Source organism: Castor canadensis, chromosome 18 (assembly GCF_047511655.1).
Source record: "Castor canadensis chromosome 18, mCasCan1.hap1v2, whole genome shotgun sequence".
In the NCBI taxonomy this organism is placed as follows: Eukaryota; Metazoa; Chordata; class Mammalia; order Rodentia; family Castoridae; genus Castor; species Castor canadensis.
In genome coordinates this window covers 32268215-32287044 of record NC_133403.1, presented here as the reverse complement: position 1 = coordinate 32287044, position 18830 = coordinate 32268215, and the positions used below count along the sequence as shown (strand labels likewise).

The 18830-nt window shown below is 51.6% G+C and overlaps 1 protein-coding gene and 1 long non-coding RNA gene across 8 annotated transcripts in view; one reads left to right on the top strand and one right to left on the bottom strand.

The window, feature by feature from the left end:
* Pxn (paxillin) overlaps positions 1 to 18830 on the bottom strand; it is a 50818-nt gene that overhangs the window by 3221 nt on the left and 28767 nt on the right. For 2 of the 7 annotated variants that reach the window (XM_020179065.2, XM_020179064.2), the window contains 13 exons: positions 10222 to 10448; positions 9789 to 9904; positions 9223 to 9359; positions 8933 to 9134; positions 7364 to 7499; positions 5013 to 5885; positions 3769 to 4044; positions 3201 to 3509; positions 2464 to 2565; positions 1999 to 2169; positions 1749 to 1922; positions 652 to 733; positions 380 to 528 (listed from right to left, as the gene is read on the bottom strand). In XM_020179065.2, coding sequence (XP_020034654.2) covers positions 380 to 528; positions 652 to 733; positions 1749 to 1922; positions 1999 to 2169; positions 2464 to 2565; positions 3201 to 3509; positions 3769 to 4044; positions 5013 to 5885; positions 7364 to 7499; positions 8933 to 9134; positions 9223 to 9359; positions 9789 to 9904; positions 10222 to 10448 — 2954 coding nt within the window. Of the gene's footprint in view, positions 1 to 379; positions 529 to 651; positions 734 to 1748; positions 1923 to 1998; positions 2170 to 2463; positions 2566 to 3200; positions 3510 to 3768; positions 4045 to 5012; positions 5886 to 7363; positions 7500 to 8932; positions 9135 to 9222; positions 9360 to 9788; positions 9905 to 10221; positions 10449 to 10696; positions 11762 to 18830 lie in introns of those variants that run through there. The other 5 variants (XM_074061093.1, XM_074061092.1, XM_074061094.1 and 2 more) reach the window with 5 other exon arrangements.
* LOC141418874 (uncharacterized) lies at positions 10847 to 17309 on the top strand. The gene is made up of 3 exons (XR_012443536.1): positions 10847 to 10925; positions 11950 to 12006; positions 16962 to 17309. It is a non-coding gene; the product is annotated as an uncharacterized lncRNA (long non-coding RNA).

Sequence of the window (18830 nt, the reverse complement as noted above, 5' to 3'; positions counted from 1 at the left end):
GGACTGGCAGACCCTGCCTCTAGCTACTTTCTCCACCCATACACTTTAGGTATAAGAGGATCTGAGATGATGGTAGAAGTAGACACAGGGTACGTGTCTCCCTTGTTCCTGGTTTGTTCCAGCCCTGGCCCAGGACTGACTGGATGTGAGGAGATGCACCCCCTGCCTACACAACCCCATTAGAACCCCAAATGAGAAAGACACAACAAGGGAAGTCCTAAAGGGCGGGCGGAGTGGCTCAAGTGGTAGAATGCATGGCTAGCAAGAGTGAGGCCCTGAGTTCAAACCCCAGTATTGCCAAATAGAAAAATAATAACAGGGAAGGCCCTTCCCTTTCACTTCCTGTTCCCAACCAGGTAGTACAGTGGGGGCTCCTTACCCGGCACACAAAGCACTCAGGATGCCAGAGGGTGTTGAGGGCCGAGATGTAGTTCTCCAAGATGGCCCGGGCGCAGCCGCCACACTTGGGTGCAAACATGTCGAAATAATCCTTCCGGCAGTAGGCCTTGCCATCCTTCTCATGAAACCCTGAGGAGTGGGGATTTGGGGCAGATTTAGGGCCTCTAGGGGTGGAGCCACCCTGACTCCAACATCAGCAGAGTCTCCTGGCCCTCCAGGAGGCAGTGGGTTCATCTACCAGGCCTACTATACCTTCAGGACCAAAGAAAGCTCCACACTGGGCACAGAAAAAGTGCTCAGGATGCCACGTCCGGTCAAGGGCTGTCACCACTTTCTGTGAAAGAGAGGGATCAAAGCTGAGCTGCTACTGTGCCAGAGAGATTGTCACAGCCAAGATTTGTGGCCAAAAATGTCCTTCTTACCTTACCCCATTTCACACTCAAGGAAAGAGCAAAATGCTCAACATGGTCTCTCCTAATTATGATACAGATACCACTAAGCATTAAGATTTATTGAAGGAGGACTGGAGGTGTGGCCCAAGTGAAGTGCCTGCTTTGCAAGTGTGGAGCCCTAAGTTCAAAACCCAGTCCCACCCAAAAAAAAAAAAAAGTTCATTGAAGGATGTGATATACTAGACACATACTATTTCCTTTAATCCTCACATGCAATCAAGGTCATAAGTTCTGTCATGACTCCTATTTTAAAAGTTAAGAAACTTAGGACCAGATGTGATAAGGGCACACCTATAATTTCAGCTACTTGGGAGGTTGAGATCAAGAGGGTTGCAGTTCAAGGCCAGCCAGAGCAAAAAATTAGCAAGACCCTATCTCAACAAACTGGGCAGTGGAGGTGCCTGTAATTCCAGCCACATGGGAGGCCTAGACAGGAGGATCACGGTCCAAAACCAGTCCGGGGCTGGAGGTGTGGCTGGTAAAGTGCCTGCCTAGTATGAGCAAAGCCCTGAGTTCAAATACCAGTACTACCAAAAGAAAAAAAAAAAAAAGAAACAAACAAACTTAGGCTCAAAGAAGCTGACATCACATAGGGGAAGAGTGAGACAGTTGGCATTTATTTACCTGTCTATCTAATCAGGGCTCCTAATCTCTGGGGGTCTCAGCAGAAGGAATCCAGAATGTGAGGCAAAAGGGAGCTGGGGCTGTTGAAAATGTAATAGGAAGGGCCCAGACTTGACTCCCAGTTCTACCACTTCCTAGCTGTGTGAGCCTTGGCTTGTGACATGTCTCTGAGCCCTCACCCTCCAAACCAGGGCTAAAGTGAAGATGATATGAATTGGGGCTGGAGCCGAAATCAGGGCGAACCCAGCTGCCCCCACCCCAGCAGGCACTCACATCCAGGATGGGCCCGTTGCAGTAGTAGCAGCGCGGGGAGAAGAGGTTGTGATAGTCCTTTTCACAGTAGGGCTGTCCATCCCGCTCAAAGAAGTTCCGGGATCCGATCTCCTCCTGGCAGTGGGTACAGACGAAGTGCTCAGGGTGCCACGTCTTTCCCATGGCTGTCACGACCTGAAGAGGAAGAGAAAGATGGCTCAGGGCAAGAACAAGAAGAGAGGCAACTATGCCCACCTGCTCAGTTCATCACCTGCCCAGCGATGGGCTTCTTGCAGGCCCCGCACACCCCCTTGGCAACCGTGGCAACCCCCAGCTTATTCAGGTCAGACTGCAGGCTTCCCAGCATGCTGTCCAGCTGGCTCCCGGGCTTCGAGGGTCCCCCAGGGGGTGAGCTGCTCCCGGTCTTCCCCTGGGTCATGAACTGCAGAGACAGGGAGAAAGGACCAGTCAGGACTACCACAGCATGGGGCAGGAATCTCACAGCACCAAGACCAGGGGCCTCTTCTCCCTTCTGGACTAACAGGCTGAAAAAAGCCAAAAGCACACTGTCTTCCAGGGACCTTGAAGAGCCCTAAAGGTGGGACTGACAATGGCCAGCCATTCTAGTGACTGGGGGCTCCCAGAGGTCAGAAGGAAGGGCTCATGGCACCCTGCTGCATGATAAAGCTCAGGGAAACATGACAAGCAGGAACTCAGCCCCCATCCCGGCACTGACCCCTCCCTCGTCCTGCCCTTCAGGGCTGCTCTGCCTGCCGCTTGGAGGCCAACCAGCCGCCCAGTGCTGCTCTCCATCCGTTCTTTGCTCCAGACCGTGCATCTTCGATAGGGAAGTAAAGGAGGAGAAATTAAAAACAAACAAGCAAACAAACAAAAAAAACACTAAGAAAGAATAAGAGACCTTGTAATTGGGCCATTTCACACAAGGGAATTCAGATGAGATAAGAGGATTTTTTTCCTCCATTGGCAATACTAAAATCAGGAGAGAGAAAAAAAACTAGAGCAAAACAACCTGGAAGAGGTCCAGGGAGAGAAGAGGGAGAGGGAGGTAAGCCACCCAAAGTCATGGGACATAGGAAGGGGAGATGAGCACAGAGGTCTCAGCAGATATTGGCCTGGTGGCTGGACAAGGAGAACATGGGCTTCTGTTTTTCAATCTGGGTATGGCTTCCTCTCATGCCAGTATAAAGGGCAGTGAGGAGGAAGGGTCCTCAGGGGAAAGTGAGAAGCCAAATGATTTCCCAATGGTGGGCCTGGACATCAGGTTCAGTGAGACTCTAGGGACAAGGTCTAAAGAACTATAGTTAATGTGCTGAGGCTGTAGATGGAAGGACAGAGTGTGTGTTTATGTGTGTGTGTGTACACTCATGCACACAGGCATGCATGCAGAGGTAGGAGACAGCTCAGACAGAATGGGACAGGAAGGGCTGGTGCTGGGGCCCCTGGGAGGCCTGCCTGCATCGGATGGAAGAGCGGGTCCTCATTGGTCTGGCAGCCCACGGACCTCATGGTGTGGGGTGCAGGAGCAGGAGAGGTGGGGCCTCTCCCATCCTCATCATGGGGCTCTTCCCCTGAACTCTGGACCCCAGGAGAACCAAGGGTGCAAGTCAAAGGCCCCGTGGAGGAGGAAGTGGGAAGCCTGGGTAGAGAAGAGCTGCTGGCCGAAGCATCTGGGTGATGCTGGAGCAAAGGAACAGAAGGAGGAGAAGCCACAACAGAGATGGTTCTTCTCAGGGGAATGGGAGAGTCAGGAGGGAAGACAACCTGGGAAGAAAGGAGGGAAACAGATAAGGAAGATAGAAGAAATCATCAGCTCAGCAAGCAGAGGGGTTGGGAAAGTAATGTACCCAGGCTCCCGTGGGCCTTCTCACTCTAGCACAAAGAGCAAGGCCAGCCTTACAAGGCCACAGAATACATGAACCCACCCCACACCCCCACATCTCTCTCTGGCCAGTGCTGGGGCCAAGGAAGCATTTGGATACCTGCTTCCTGGGCCCTGGGCCACCCAGCAATTCCTGGCTACCTTCTCTACAAGCTGCCCCCCAGCCCGCCTCCCACGTGGCTGCACAGTGATGATGATGCCCTCAGTCAGCCAGTCTTGGGTGGAAGTCCCTCCTGGCCCTGCTGCCTCCTCTGCCTCCAGCTGGATGCCCAGCCGGCCCTGCAGCTCTGCGATGAGCCGCTCCTGGGATGGGGTCCTGCTCAGGGTGGTGGGGTCCAGCCGGCGGCGAGGGGAGGGCTCCCGGGACATGGGGTGAGCATGGCCCGTCTCCCGACTCCTCCTGATCACGGAGCGGATCTGGGGGCGGAGGGGGAAGTTGTCACTGTCCCATGTGGGCAGGATACAATGCCACTCAATTCAAGGGAGGACAGGGCAGAAAACAATTGCCAGGCAAGAGCCAAGCTGAGGGGGGTAGACAGCGGGCAGGCAAGACTGGCTCAGGAGTACAAGCTGAAAGAGAGCCCTCTGGCCTGGAATTCACCTCCAACTCAGCCTCGGACCTTGGGCAAGACACTTAACTTCCAGGGGCTTCAGTCTCTCCATCCTCAAAATGGGTTTTGTTTTTTTTTTTGGTTTACCTCATAGGGTTATCACAAGAATTATTTGCTCTTGACAGGGCATAAGGTTTTCTTTTTCTCTCTCTTCTGAGAGAAGTGGTTTTTTCCCCCCCTTGTTTATATTATAACCAACTTGCTTGCAGTGTTTTCAGGGTTTTTGTTGCTGCTTTGTTTCAGGAAAGGGCATACCAGTTTCATCAAGCAAGAAACAAGTAACACCAGTGGTGGCAGCCATGGTATTGCTTGCTGAGGAGCCATAGGCTGTGTCCTATATACTTTCCAGGACTTAAATCATCTCTGCACAATCTTGGTGGAAAATGGCCATTTTAAAGATGAGAAAACTGAGTCTGGGGTGTTGCCCAAGGTCACAAAGGTAGCAAGTGTTGATGGTGTAGTTTGTGAGTCTATGGGGTTCCAAAATCCACACTTTTAACCATTCTACACATCAGAATGTTGAGGACAGCTTGTCTAAAGGGAAGAAGTCTTAAACAAGCAAAAGGAGTGTCATCACTATGAGGAACAGTGAGTCCAGGAAGCTCTGCTGGCTCTACAAGGCCCACTGCTGAGCGCTTGTTCTTGGCGCATGGCCCCTCAGCACTTTCTGCCCGTGCAGACATGCTTGTAGTGAAGGCTGCATGCAGTTAGCGAGGAGTGGCCCACGCTCAGCCTCCGAGGGCCATGCCTAGTGGCTGTGCAGCTGGCGCCTGCCTGGCCAGAGGTGGAAATCCTCTCCGTGGTGCTGCCCATGCCCATGGTCTGTGGATGCTCCAGCTGTTCCTTCCTGGTCCCAGGAGCAGCGTCGGTGGTGCCCTCTGGGATCGTTGGGATCTCAGATCCCTGGGTTGCTTCCCCCAGGCTTCCCTTCCCAGGCATCTCTGCACTCAACTGTTCCTTGTCAGATGGGGCAGGGCAGCTGCTTTCTGCACCCCCTGGCTCTGGCTGTGCCCTCTCCTTCTGCTGCCGTTCCTTTGTGAGACTCCAGGTATCTGGGAAGATGGCCTGATGGTCCACTGCTACAACAGCTGGCTCAGTTACTTCCTGTAAGCTACAAGTGGCCCCATGGGGAGTCTCGGGACTGGATGTTGACAAAGCCCATGACCATTTCCAAGTGGCATCCACAGTCTCCTCTGGACACACAGGGTTAGCCAATGGCCCCTGGGAGTCTCCAGGTTCCTGGGATTCTGGGCTCCTAGCAGGGGGTGGAGTGTGGCATAGGAGAAACCTAGAGGGTTCACTTGTGTTCAGGAGGTCATTCCTAACTCGAGATTGGCTGTCAGCATCAAGTAACCCTGGAGAACCCTCCATGGAGGGAAGCTTTGAGTTATGGGTGTCAGACATCATCCCGAAGCCAGCCAAATCAAGCCAGCTGGGGGCCACAGGAGGTAAAAGGCCCCATGTATTTTTCTCAGTGCAGAGTATCTCTGGGGTATGGTCTTGGCCTTGAGGGGAGGGTTTAGTGGGAGATGGCCAGAATATAGAAGGCATGAGAGGAGAAGGCAAACAAGGCATGGTGTGGGGTAGGGATGGAGCTGAGCTAGGTAGCAGCTCCAGGGAGCTCAGAGCCACAGCAGAGGAGCTGGTCTGGAGGAGAAAGACAAAAGGACGGGGGAAAGGAGAAAGAGAAAAATGGGAAGAGGTAAGGAAGGAGGCTCACAGCAAGGGTGGGCTTGGCCTTAGGGTTCAGAGAGCCACCATCTACACTGTCTGGCTCCAGGTGTCTGCAAAACTGAGGCATGGAGTCTTCTGAAGATTCAGACCCCACAAAAGGCTGTCCTGGCTTCATGTCCTTGAATCTCATGAAACCCAGGAAACAGAAAGCAGTCATAAAGCCATGCTTGTGAGGTTACCAGGAGTGGGTACAAAGGAGAAGACTAAGGTGAGGGAGATGGTTAACCAGGGAGCAGCCAGCTCCAGGTGCAAACCAAGGAGAAGTCAGTCACAGGAAGCCGCTCAGCTTCCTATGCTGGCTCCACTCTCAGCTTCTTCACTCTCAGACAGTACCAGCTTTCCTAGGTCCCTAGGTCATTGCTCCCGGGAAGGGCACAGACAGAAGCAGTGCAGCTTCTCCTCATGGGGTATCTGGATAATGGCTGTCTTGGAAAGCAAGAGCAGCCTTCAAGGGACCAGGGCAGACCAGTGCCTGAACCTACTGACTTGCCTCTCACCAACTACTCAGAACCATGGCAGCTGGGCTCACAAGCCGGGACTCAACCCGCCACCACCAGCCACACTCCCACCTTCATGACAGCCCCAGCCAAAGGAAGGCAGGAGGCACCATTGGGGCCAAGAATAAATGGACTGCTTCCTTCCCTTCTCATATTCCCTAAGTTGTGCCCCAAAGGTATCCAGCTAAGCCACGTGGAGCTGAAGTCAGCAACTACTGGAGACTTCTGTCAATATCAATTCCCATCAAGGTACTGCATCCTCTAAATAAAACATTGAGGTTGGCAGGCCTGAAGAGGCCTAGAAGGGGTGGGGCAGGGCTCCTCAAGCAGGCCCAGTGGCTTGACAGGTTAGGTTTCCAAGACAGGGCTTGTGGAAACTCACAGACCCTGGAAAGAGGGAAGAAAGGAAGGAGACAAGCAAGAGAGGCCTGTGGATTCAACTGCCAGAGGCAGAGGATGTGCTGAGGACAGCTAGTGTGGGAGATGGAGCTCCAGAGCAAGTAGCCTCTCAGGCATGGGATCCTGAGGCCCATAGGGCCCAGCAGAGCACACCCTCCCCCACTGAGAGTAACCGTCCACACAGGGCCCTTTGTCCCTGTGTCCCAGACTCTTGGTTCCCTTGACCTGGGTGGCTGGGAGTGTAGCAGAGGAAGGAATGTCTAACTGAGCACTTCTCTGGTTTCTCCGCCTTCACTGGCTGCCATGCAGCTCAATCCCCACAGACTGCTTGGCCTCCCTCCCCTGAATCCTGCTGTCCTGGCAAGGCCAGGTTATTATAGGGTTGCTAACTCAGGGGAAGGTACTCAAACACTGAAGGGTCAAGGTCCAGCTACTCACACTGAGATAAGGAGGAAAAGGATGGGGAGCAAGGAAGACAGAGGGGACACAGGGCACCTTAAAGTCTGACAGGGAGGCCATCAGCTCGTCCAGCTCCCTGGTGGCGGAGGAGGCCGAGATGCGTGTCTGCTGCTGGCTGGAGGTGACTCGCTGTGGGCTGCTCATCTCACCTTGGTTCACAGTGATGGCGGGGCTGCAGGGAAGGCATGTGTCAGTGGGGAGCCCAGAAGCCAGCTCCAGGCCATGCAGGAGATCAAGTCAACATCTCAGCTCAGACACTGGGATCCCAATGCCTCCAATGCTGGGAAGACCACCAGTGCCCATAATCCTGGGGACCCATCACTGAGTGAGATGACTAGGGAAAAGACAGGGCAGCTAAAACGGCACCTCTCCCACAAAGATTCTTCTATCCCAGTCCAGAGGAAAGCTTGCCTGTTAAATATACCCAAGCATCCACATGTATCCTCCACAATGTAACTGTACATAGAAGCAAGATAATTACAATAATATAACACTACAGGAGCTAACGTTATTAAGTACTTTCCATGAACATAGCATTGTATTATGCATATGTTATTTGTTCTCACCTCTATCAAAGTAGTTATTAGTCTTATCTCCATGTATACTTATCCCATTTTTTGTTTCTTTAATTTTGATTTTTTTGTTTTTTGTTTTTTGGTTTTTTTTTTTTCATTTTATTATTCATATGTGCATACAAGGCTTGGTTCATTTCTTCCCCCTGCCCCCACCCCCTCCCTTACCACCCACTCCACCCCCTCCCGTTCCCCCCCCGCCTCAATACCCAGCAGAAACTATTTTGCCCTTATCTCTAATTTTGTTGTAGAGAGAGTATAAGCAATAATAGGAAGGAACAAGGGGTTTTGCTGGTTGAGATAAGGATAGCTATACAGGGCATTGACTCACATTGATTTCCTGTGCGTGGGTGTTACCTTCTAGGTTAATTCTTTTTGATCTAACCTTTTCTCTAGTTCCTGGTCCCCTTTTCCTATTGGCCTCAGTTGCTTTAAGGTATCTGCTTTAGTTTCTCTGCATTAAGGGCAACAAATGCTAGCTAGTTTTTTAGGTGTCTTACCTATCCTCACCCCTCCCTTGTGTGCTCTCGCTTTTATCATGTGCTCATAGTCCAATCCCCTTGTTGTGTTTGCCCTTGATCTAATGTCCACATATGAGGGAGAGCTGATTTTTTTGTTTTTTGGAACACAGTCTCTATAACTAGTGTGGTGTCAAATTCGCCATCATCCTACTTCAGCTTCCCAAATGCTGGAATTACAGGCATACAGCCCTCTCCCCCAACTTTTGCTTATCCATTTTACAGATGGAAAACTAAAGCTTGAAGGCTCACACATAGTAACTAGCAGAACATAATTTGAACCCTATTATGTGGCTGCAAAGCCACTGTGTGCACAATGCCTGCCTTTCCTGATTAGTAGTGGCTAACTAACAGCAGGAATGGTGTCCCTGCTACACGTACTGTACCCCAAGGCCTAGCAAATAAGAGACACTTAAGGAAATGGGTGATACCAGGGCCAAGTGACAAACACTGGAACATGGGGCCTGGCTGGGCAAGACCTTCCCCAGCCTGGGGAGAGCCTGCTGTATACTCACACAGGGCTGGGCACAGAGCTCTCCAGTTCATCCAAGAGGCTCTCCACACTGGGCCGTACATCTTCCAGGCCTCGGCCCCCATTCCGCTTTGGCTTCTCTTTCGTCAGAGGGCCAGCTTTGCCCCCCACGGGGCTGTTATTCTCTGGGATGCCATAATGAGGGCTCAGGACCCCAGGTAGTGGGGGGCTTGAGTTGGCCTCATCTTGGAGAGAAGGAGAGAGAAAAGCTCTTCAGCTCTTGAGCCCTCCAGGGATCCAGAAGCCAGCAGGTGACCTGGGGCCTAATCCTACCTGCAGGAAAGCCTGGAGGATTATGCTGCACAGCATTCAGTTCCAGCAGCAGACGGTCAAGTTCTGAGAGGTTGCTGCCCAGGGAGGAGCTCATTATGGTGGGTGAAGGCTCAGCCGACTTCTGCTTGTTGGGGAAGCTTTGAGAAAGGAAAGGAAAGCAAAGCAAAGGGAAGAAGTGAGAAACACTCTTCAGCTTTACACTGGCTTGGCAGTCCGCAAATTCTCAAGGTCCAATAAGGTGAACAGATATAAAGTCTCCCTCAGCAAGAAAGCAGAGGGTAGGAAAGAGATGTGGTGAGGAAAGGGGAGGAAGGAAGTCTTGCTTCAGTTCCTCAATGACATAGAGATGCTGGGACAGCCCAGACCATCAGTTATATGGAGATGACAGTGACAGGAAAAAGGGGTAGTTGACAGGCATGGGAGCTGGCCAGGAGCCTCAGGGCTTTCTGTAGTTAAACCAGTGGCCCTGGAGGCAGTACCCTCTAAGGTCCAGTTGCCAATCCTGATCCCTGATCTAAGCTCTCTCTGACCCTGGCAGGAGGGAGAACACCTGGGGGTAGACATACCTGTAGACGTGCTCTTCCTCGCCTGCTCGGGAGCACGTATTGCTGACACCGTCCTGAGGGTTAGAGGCACCGGAAGTTTTGGCACTGGAGCTGTACACGGGTGATGGGGATGGAGGCTGTGGGAATATGAGTACTCAGAGAACTCCCCAAAGGGAGAGAAAGTATGGGGGACTGAAGCCCGAGTCACCTCCAGATGGCAAATGCTCACACCCAGTCTCAACAGGGAATTTCCAGAGTCTGGTCGGGTGATTAAGACTTGGTCACTGCCCTCCTCACATGGTGGGTGGAAAAGGCAGTGTTTGGTTGGAGACAGCCAAGTCCCCTGATCCATTCCTATAATCCCATTCCTCTACTAGCTCCCCAAACCCTTGTCAGATAAGCTCTTTTTACCCCCAAATCTCTGGGGGTTTCCCAGCACTGGTCCCCACCTTACCTGCTGGTGGGGGAATCGGGAGCCACTAGGTTGCCACTGGTCTAAGGGGGTGAGGATTGTGCCATTGAGGGCCTCACTGGATGGGGGTGGAGGGACAGGGGGTGGCACTGCAATCTCTTGGTAGGTGTGGTTTCCAGTTGGGTAGGAGTAGGGGGGCTCCTCAGACAAGAACACAGGCCGTTTGGAGATATGGGAAGTGGTGGATTCCAAGTCTGCCAACAGGGCGTCTGCAAAGAGAAGGCACGGGAGCAGGTGAAAGCTAGGCCTGCTGGGAACTTTCCAGGTACAGTGCCTACACTTCAGAGCTAGTGACTACTAGGCACCTGCCCCACCCAGGGGAGAAATGGCTGGCCTCAGGACAGGAAGCTGCCATCCGAGACCAGCCTGGCCAAGAGCTGGCTTCCAAAGCTGCCCTCTTCTCTCCAAGCCCAGACTGAAGGTGCTTGGGGTTCTCCTACCTCTGAGTGTCAGATACCTGGCTTTATGTTCCTCCCCACAGGGCTGTGCCGTTGGCTGGTACCAGTGAGAAATGCCTGCCTGGAACTCTGACTCCACAGGGCACCACAGAGAACAGAGAGGAGGGGCCCCCACGTCATAGGGAGGGGCCAGGCAGCACTAGGCCCCGAATGAACTTCCAGGTACTTAGGCTTTTTCAAACTACAGACAGGAGGGGACCCCGAAGGAGCACCTGCACTCCTGACCAGGTAGAAGCAGAACCCCAAGCTGCAAGCTCTTCCTGAGGCTCTGGGATATGGGGTAAGGGGTGTGGGGAAGTGGGGGTTGGAATGAAGTGGCACAGTTGTCCCCACCCCTCAGCAAGTCAGGGCCCAGGACTGCTCTGCTAGCTGCTTCTGTGAAGTCTGGCAAGCAGCCCAGCCCTAGAGGCTCCAGGGCCCAGCTACTCTGCTTTTAACAGTAGCACAGACCCTCAAGGGGAACCTTCCATTACCCCAGCCCCCAGCAGCCAATAGGGGGCCCCAGTCTTCCCTGTCTACAGAGAAGGATACAACTACAGCTGGCTTTCCAACCTCCTTCCTCCCCTCCTGGGACCCTCACAGCCCCACAGCTCATACAGAGCAGTCCCAGGTCTCACACCCCCACTCCTGCACTGCTCCTGAACTTGCTCACACTGAGCTCCCTGATGACCTGCTAGATCCCTGCCCTCAGGATAATAATGAGGAAACAGTGGCTGTGTTCATTGCCATTTACTAACAACAGACACTGTGCTAAGTATATACATTCATGGTCCTGGCTGATCTGCCTAATAACCCAAAAGGTTGTAATTCTGAACCTCTGTTTGCAGTTGAGAATGGTGGACTTGAACTTGAAGTGGAGGGACTGGTCCCAGTTAACAGAGACAGTGAAGGCAGGACTCTATGATTCCTCAGAATCCCCAAGTCCCAAACATCCAGCCTGCAAGAGGCTGCTGTTCCACTTCCTGAATTCCGGGGCAGGGGTGGAGATAAGATTTGAAGGCTGCCAATCAGATCCTCCCTTATGGCCCTTCCCCTGCTCCCACCCAGAGGAGAGAAGAGGGAAGCAGAGCCTTCACTCAGGACTGTAGGGCCAAGCCTTCTCCCCCTGCCTGCCCTGATGACCTACTCCCTAGGGCAGCCACACCTACCCCTGATTCCTACCCAGATGGTCAGAGGGGAAGCCTGTTCCAAGGCCCAAGACTCTGGTTCTGATCTACTTCTGAAGAAGGTGAATTTCTGCTGCTTCCTCCAGGTCCTTCAGAAGATATCTGGCTTCCTGTCTCCCACAAACCGGAACTAGAAGGAGTTGGTATGTGTCTAGGTAACAGTGGAAAAGGGAACCAGTGTCCAGGGCCAATCCCAGTGGCCTCTCTAGGGCCACACCTGCTGTCGTGACTCCACATGGTGTCCCTATTTCCTCTGGGCCCAATCTAGCAGGAGTGGTGACCTGAATGCCTACTAGGGCCAGGAGCTTCACCTGTGTTATCTGCCTTCCTCCCCACAAGAACACTAGCACCAAAGGCAAAAGTGAGTTCCAGAGTCAGCCATGCTCCCCACTGCCAAAACTGGCTGAAGTAACAATGATAGACTCTGAAATCAGGTCTCTCAGGCTCTAAACACTCAATGAAAGTCAAATGGCCAGCCATCCCTGCTAAATACTCTTGAGTCAGGGATTCCACTGCCCGTTCATCAAAGCCCTACACTCCTGCACCCGTGGCATGATTTTAAGTCTGCTTTCTGAGTTTATGGGTTGGATTCTGGTTTATGATTTCAACAGGCTCTTTCAACACAGATATTCAAGTTGGTTCAACTACTGGTTGGAGGGTGCAGTCCTGGATCAGAAAAAAAGAGAGAGAGAGAGAGAGAGAGAGAGAGAGAACTAGTCCTGGAATTGAGCCAGACCCAAGTTCAAGTCCCAGCTCCTCCATCTACTATCTAAGCTGCACAGCAAATCACTCAGCTTCTCTGAGCCCCTTTCCTTGGTAAACTGTGGTAAAACTGTGGCAGTAACTCTTACCCCACAGTATTTGTGTAAGTTTATAAGGGATAGCAAATACCAGATTAACTTAGTAGCTGCAAACATCAGATCTTAATTGTTTTGTGAAATGCAGAAAAGATCCTCCTCCAAGGAGAAGGGTTGGATGCAAAGGACTGACTTATCTTCCTCAGTCTCTTCTCAGCAGAATCTAGGCAAGATGTGGACACAGCAACCTTGACAAGAAATATAGAGTAATAAAGTAACATTCGAAGTGCAGCCTGTGTGATGTCAGGAGAAGGCATACCATTCGCAGTTCTCTCCAAACATCTGTCTACCTGAGAGAGGGAAGAACCCCAGCAGGCGCCTACACAAGGGTCTCTGGTATGGCTTCCTCTTCTCTCTGCCCTTAGTCCTTGCTTGGTGATTTGAACAGGACTTGGTGTCCCTGGCTCCCAAGATACCCCCACAAACTTCTCAAGGAAGAGAGTCAGGAATACAGGACGCAGCCAAGGCGTAAACTTGGAGATCTACTTTGGATTCTGATGTCTGCTGATGCCTAATATTTCCACACAGGCTGCAAAATGGTTAAGGGCCAAAGTCCCCTAGCCAGCTCAGCACACTCCTCCCCTGCCTTGAGTAAACAGAGCCAGGAAGACACTTCACAAGGCAGTTCACTTGAAGGTAGAGCCTCATCCAGGGGATTGTTCCAAGGTTTCAGCCACAGCTACTTTTTACTCAGCTCTGAATACCCAATGGGCAGGCTCAGATATTCCTTCTACTCATACCCCAAGGAAAGTGTTTGAGACTACTGGAACCCTGAAAGGCCAGAAACAAAGCCTTCCTTCCCACCTGCTAGAAGGACAGGTGCCTGGTAACAGTCTAGAGTCCTTGTTTAAGATAGGAGGCCTCCAAGCTCCTCAGCATCACTCTACTAAGTTGCTGGGTCCAGGCCCAAGACCATCCTGACTCAAATCACTCTGTGGGAGAAAGCTCTCCTTAGGGTTTTCATCCTCTTTTTGGAGGGAACCTCCCTGGATTCTGCAGTCTTTTTGCCTCTCTGGGTCAGCAGACACAGGCCCTGGAACTTGCATCCACAGAAAGGAGAAAGCCAAGGTCATCGGGTGAGACCATGCAACCTATGGGTGTGGGAATGAGGGACAGGCAGGCTGTCTCAAAGTTCAGCCAGCAAGGCCACTGAGCTTATGCCCTGCAGAGGAAGGGATGCAGACCATCTGCTGCTGACCACCAGAGGGCACCATTGGTTCAAAGGCCACTGGGAGTAACCAAAGGTAACCTCATGCAATCATGGAATTTGAGCTGAGTTTGGGGGCAGGGGGAGGGGGTGCAAAGTGAGAAGTTTCAGTCCTGAGAAAAGTTAGCTGAGATGGAGGGATAGGCTACAAAGAGGAGCACAAAATGGCCTAGGTTCCAAGAGCCTGGGGCTATACCTGGAATATATCGTTTGGAGGTACAACCTAAGGGCTACATGAGTTCATGGGCTTAGAGGGGCACCCTCTCTCATTTGTAGAGAGAGTGCCCTCTCTACAAACACAGTGCTGCGGGACAGTCCACTTCCACCTCACAGCCTTGTCTGGCCCAAGCAACAGCTCAGAGCAGCAGCAGCTTTGGGCCAAAAGGCTGCTCCAGGGAAGGCTGGTAGTCCAATATAGTACACAGAGGACCAGATCAAGAGGAAGAGACCCTTATTCCTTGGGTCCAGCATCTGACTGTAATCCTCAGAAAGCAGGTGATGCTTACAGGTCTGTAGCCCCGACGGGGTTAAGATGCTGGCATTCCCAGTCCCACAGTCTTCCTGAAAAGGAGGGGACCCGAGGGGCCAGTCTGCCCACATTCCAAATGCTGCAGCTATGACCCTCAAGTTCTCATTCCAACCTAGGGAAACAGTGGAGGGAGGTAAGAGTCCCCTCACACCCCCAACATGGGGGATTGTCCCCCAGACCACACACTTTGAGGACCCAGGCCAGCTCACTGACACATAGCAGTCAATAACGGGTTAAGGAGAATCAATGTGGCTGGAGGTAGAGCTGTTGCTTAGGAAACCCTAGGTTCAATCCCCAGAGAGAAAGAGAAAGACTGAATATGAATTAAACCTTCCCACCCCATCCCCAAGCAGAGCAAAGAGACAAGTCAAGGCTCTTTCATAAGCCAGGCTTCTTCCTCCTACCTAGGCCCAGCCACCACACCTTAGTATGTGACAGACTGTCAAAACCAGTGGCCTGATACTGGACAGATGCTGAGAAAGGAAATAAAGGTCCACCCAGGATGGCTCAATCGTGTGAGAAGGGAAGGACCCAGAACTGTTCCATTCTCTCCTCTCAGGCTCTGAGGGCACTGCTTGTTACAACTTGCACAGGGAGATTTGGAACTACATATCCTACTCAGTGGCTGAATTATCTATATAGGATGCTTCAAGATGCTTGTTGCCTCAGTTTCCTTGCCTGTCCCATAGGAATGCCACAATATTACTCACAGGATTAAGATTAAATGAGAAAACACATACAGTACCCACTTGGGCCAGGCATGGAGGTACATACCTATAATCCTAGCTACTTGGGAGACAGAGATCAGGAGGATCATGGTTCAAGACCAGCATAGGCAAAAACAAGTAATAAAAAAGGAAAAAAGGGCTGGGGGCATGGGTCAAATGCTAGAATATCTGCATACCAACCACAAGACCCTGAGTTCAAACCCCAGTACTGCCAAAAAAAAAGAAAAAGAAGGGGGTTGGTACCAGTGGAAGGGGGGAGAATATAAGGAAAGAGTATGTGGGGGGGGCGGTGAATGTAGTGGAAATATTACATACTCATGTATGAAAACAGAAAAATGAGACATCTCAAAACTATTCCAGGAATGGGGGAAAGGGGGGTAAAGGAGAATGATGGAAAGGGTGAATTCAACTATGAAATATCGTAAGAACTTTTGTAAATGTCACAATGTACCCCCAGTAAAATAATCATATGATAATAAAAAAAATTAAAAGAAAAAGTATCCACTTAGCACAGGGCTTGAAAGAGCACACAGTCAGGAACTGAGAAGTGTTCAGCCCTCGAAATGGAGAGCACCTCCTGTCCTATCCAATATATCATAAAATCCAGTGCTGTTCCAGCAGGAAGGTCACCATTTTGTCCAACACAAAGCATCGATAGATCTCCACGTGCGAACCTCTAAAGTTCACTTCTGAAAGCTGAGCAACTTTCTCATTTCCTCTCAGCATCTGCAGGTTGTCTTGCTGGGCCCCCACCACTTAGCCCACCCTCCCATTGCAGACTCCTGTGTGTGCAGCCCCAGGCATTAGAAGAGCCATGTCCTCTGGCCTGCCATGCCTTGTATTGTTGAGGCCACAAGAAGCACAGCTCTTTGCAAGGCCTTCTTTCTTCAGGCTGGCTTCTCAGCTTCCATGGTCCTCAGCTTTCTCAGGAGCCGAAAGGCAGAAGCAGCAGCAAACACTCCCTGAAACCCCAAACAGGCAGCAAGAGACTGCCTCAACTAAAGGGCTTCCCAACAGCCCCGTCCACTGTCCACACATATGGAACTCCCAGACAAGAGCACCAATGCCACAAAGTCCCTGAGCCAAGGGAATCTAGGGAAGGCCAGCCCTACAATCCATCTATCCTGTTGAGCCCAGAACTCTGGTCAAGGGAAGATTTAGGCTCCCTGCTGACCACCTGGACACCCTTAGAGACTTCCAGTGTCACAGAAACTGCTGGGCCCGCTTAGGGCCATGTGGGCTCAAGGATACACACTGTGAATGGGGCTCAGCCCTTTCTAAGAAAGAAGGTATGTAAACAGCAGGAAGAGTTCAGGGATGGTCTTATCTGGGCCCCTTTGGTGAGGTTCTTCCAGATTAGGAAGGAGAGCAGAGCAGGAAAGCAGCTCCCCGCTCCCCTGGCCCACAGTCCCTATCCCTTCCCCCAGCCCCAGCACCACAGCAGTTAGAGCAGAGGTAATCTAATCCACAGCGGGGTACTTCTACTGGGTGAGTAACACCCTAGGAATGGGGAGCTGGGTATATTTATCCTGATAACCGTCCTGTCCTGTTCACAGAGGAAAGGCAGACTTGTGGCCAGTAAAGACCAATTCACAATTAGGTCAGATCCACTCTGCTCCTCCCAGCCTAGGGACCTAGGGCTGGACACTGACTAGGAACTCAGACTCCTAGAGGGGCCTCTCCTGCCCATTTGGGTTCTTGTCAACTGTCTGCTCTCTTAAGAATCAAGCTCCAGAGACTAGGGCCTTGTCTATCTTCCTCAATATCATTTTCTCAGCAGCTAAATGAACAGTTGAGTGACAGAAGAACTGTGAAGAGAAGAATGGGGAAGGAGCAGTGAGCAGAGAAAACAGCTGGTACGGAGTGGGAGCCAGGATGCCATCTTGCAGGCCCAGCCTGCTGGGTGCCCAGCAATGGGTCACAAACCCTCTCTGGATATCTTCTCTATCAGTAAAATGTGCAGAACCTGACTTGTCCCCATTCCTGTAGCAAGCTGAGGAGGGATGCTGTGATTATGGGAGAGATTTATATAGCACCTTTGAGCTCTTGGGTAGTTTGTCTAAATCCAAGATGTTGCTATTATCTGACTCCCAGACAGGAACTACTCTCCCCAAGGGGATGGATGAGAAGCAATCAATACCACAGTGTCATTTAAATATTTAATAGCCAGGCCTGGAGGTTATGAAGACTCAGCCACCAATTCTCCCTTGCTGACTCATGCCTCACTCAACAGGAACTGCCATTTTACTCTCACAGCCCTGAAGGAAGTGTGGGCTGGGGTGACACACAGGAAACCAGGGGACAAGGCTGGAGTTTCCAACCTGTTGCTAGGGGAGGGGGCTGGCTGCTTGGTGAGGTGGTTCCTTCCAGGCTTCCTATGCCTATGTGCTGAGGCTGGTTTCCTGTCTGCCCCAGTACCCTGCCTTGCAGAGGCTGACACAACATGAGTGTGCAGGCAGGTTTGCTTTCTTTGGATGCCTGACTTGTGCCAAGGGTCATGGGGCACAGGTAAGGGGGAGACCCAAGACAATAAAGGCTGAAAGGCAACTAGAGGTCACCCTGAGCTCTAGGCAGAAGCCCCACTGTGCCAGGTCCCCTCTGCACCAGATGCCTAGCACCCACACAGCATCCACAGAACAGGCCTCTGGCTGCTACAGCTTCCCCATGTGATTGGGCTCTAGAGGTTGCACAGCACCAGGTGAGAGGAGACAAAGGGGCCAGGTTCATTATGAGCACATGCACCCATCCCTACATTGTAGCTCAGTCACAATACAGGCTAGCGGAGCAGCTAAGTCTCATACCTTAAAGAACTCATCATCATGGCCAAGATCAGTGTTCCCCTCCCCACCCCCACCCCAGAGGTTCCAGAATACCAAGGACACATTTCCTTGGTCAGATTTCATCTGCCTCTTCAGCTCGCCCACAGGCTCTGAACCTTTTAAGGTCAAGTTGAGGGCCCCACAGTTCCTTCAATGGGTAAAACACAGATTCACATACAAAAAGACAAATGGCCTCAAGCCCAGGAGACTCATGTGCTGGAAATGTCCTCAGCCTTTCCAAATCCACTCCAGTCCCTTCCTGCAATCTGGCTCTTCTAGGCAAGTGGGTCTGTTGCAGAGCAGGGCGGTTCCTTGGGCCTCTCCCCCTGCTAATCACCAACAGAGTTTAGGAGGGGCTCAGCAGTGAGTCATCGCTGGCCCCACAAAGACCCGAACAAAAAGTTCAAAAGTTTGCCTGTTCCTGGGATGAGCTGCAATCTTTCTGTGATGTCTGCGGATTCCCCAGTACCAGTTACCCACTCTCTGCTGGCAAGTTCTACCTAATGAACACAGCCCAAGATAGCTGGAGAACAGGCCAGCGCTTCTTCCTTTGTCATACAGTGTTTCCCACTAATTGCCTTTTGCTTGCTCAACTTCAGGTTCTCCTTCCTAAAGTACCCTTCATAGCTCTGCCCACTTCTAGTTTCCACATGTAACTTGTTCCAAATCCCACCAACTTTTCCTTCATGGTCCTCTCCCCATTTCATGTGTCCCTTTCTTTTCATCATCCACAGTCAACAACATAGACTGGATCCAAATCCACACTCAGTCCCTTTTTGAACACATTTGCAGCCCTCAACTTTAGGTTCTCCCTATCCTACCCCTTC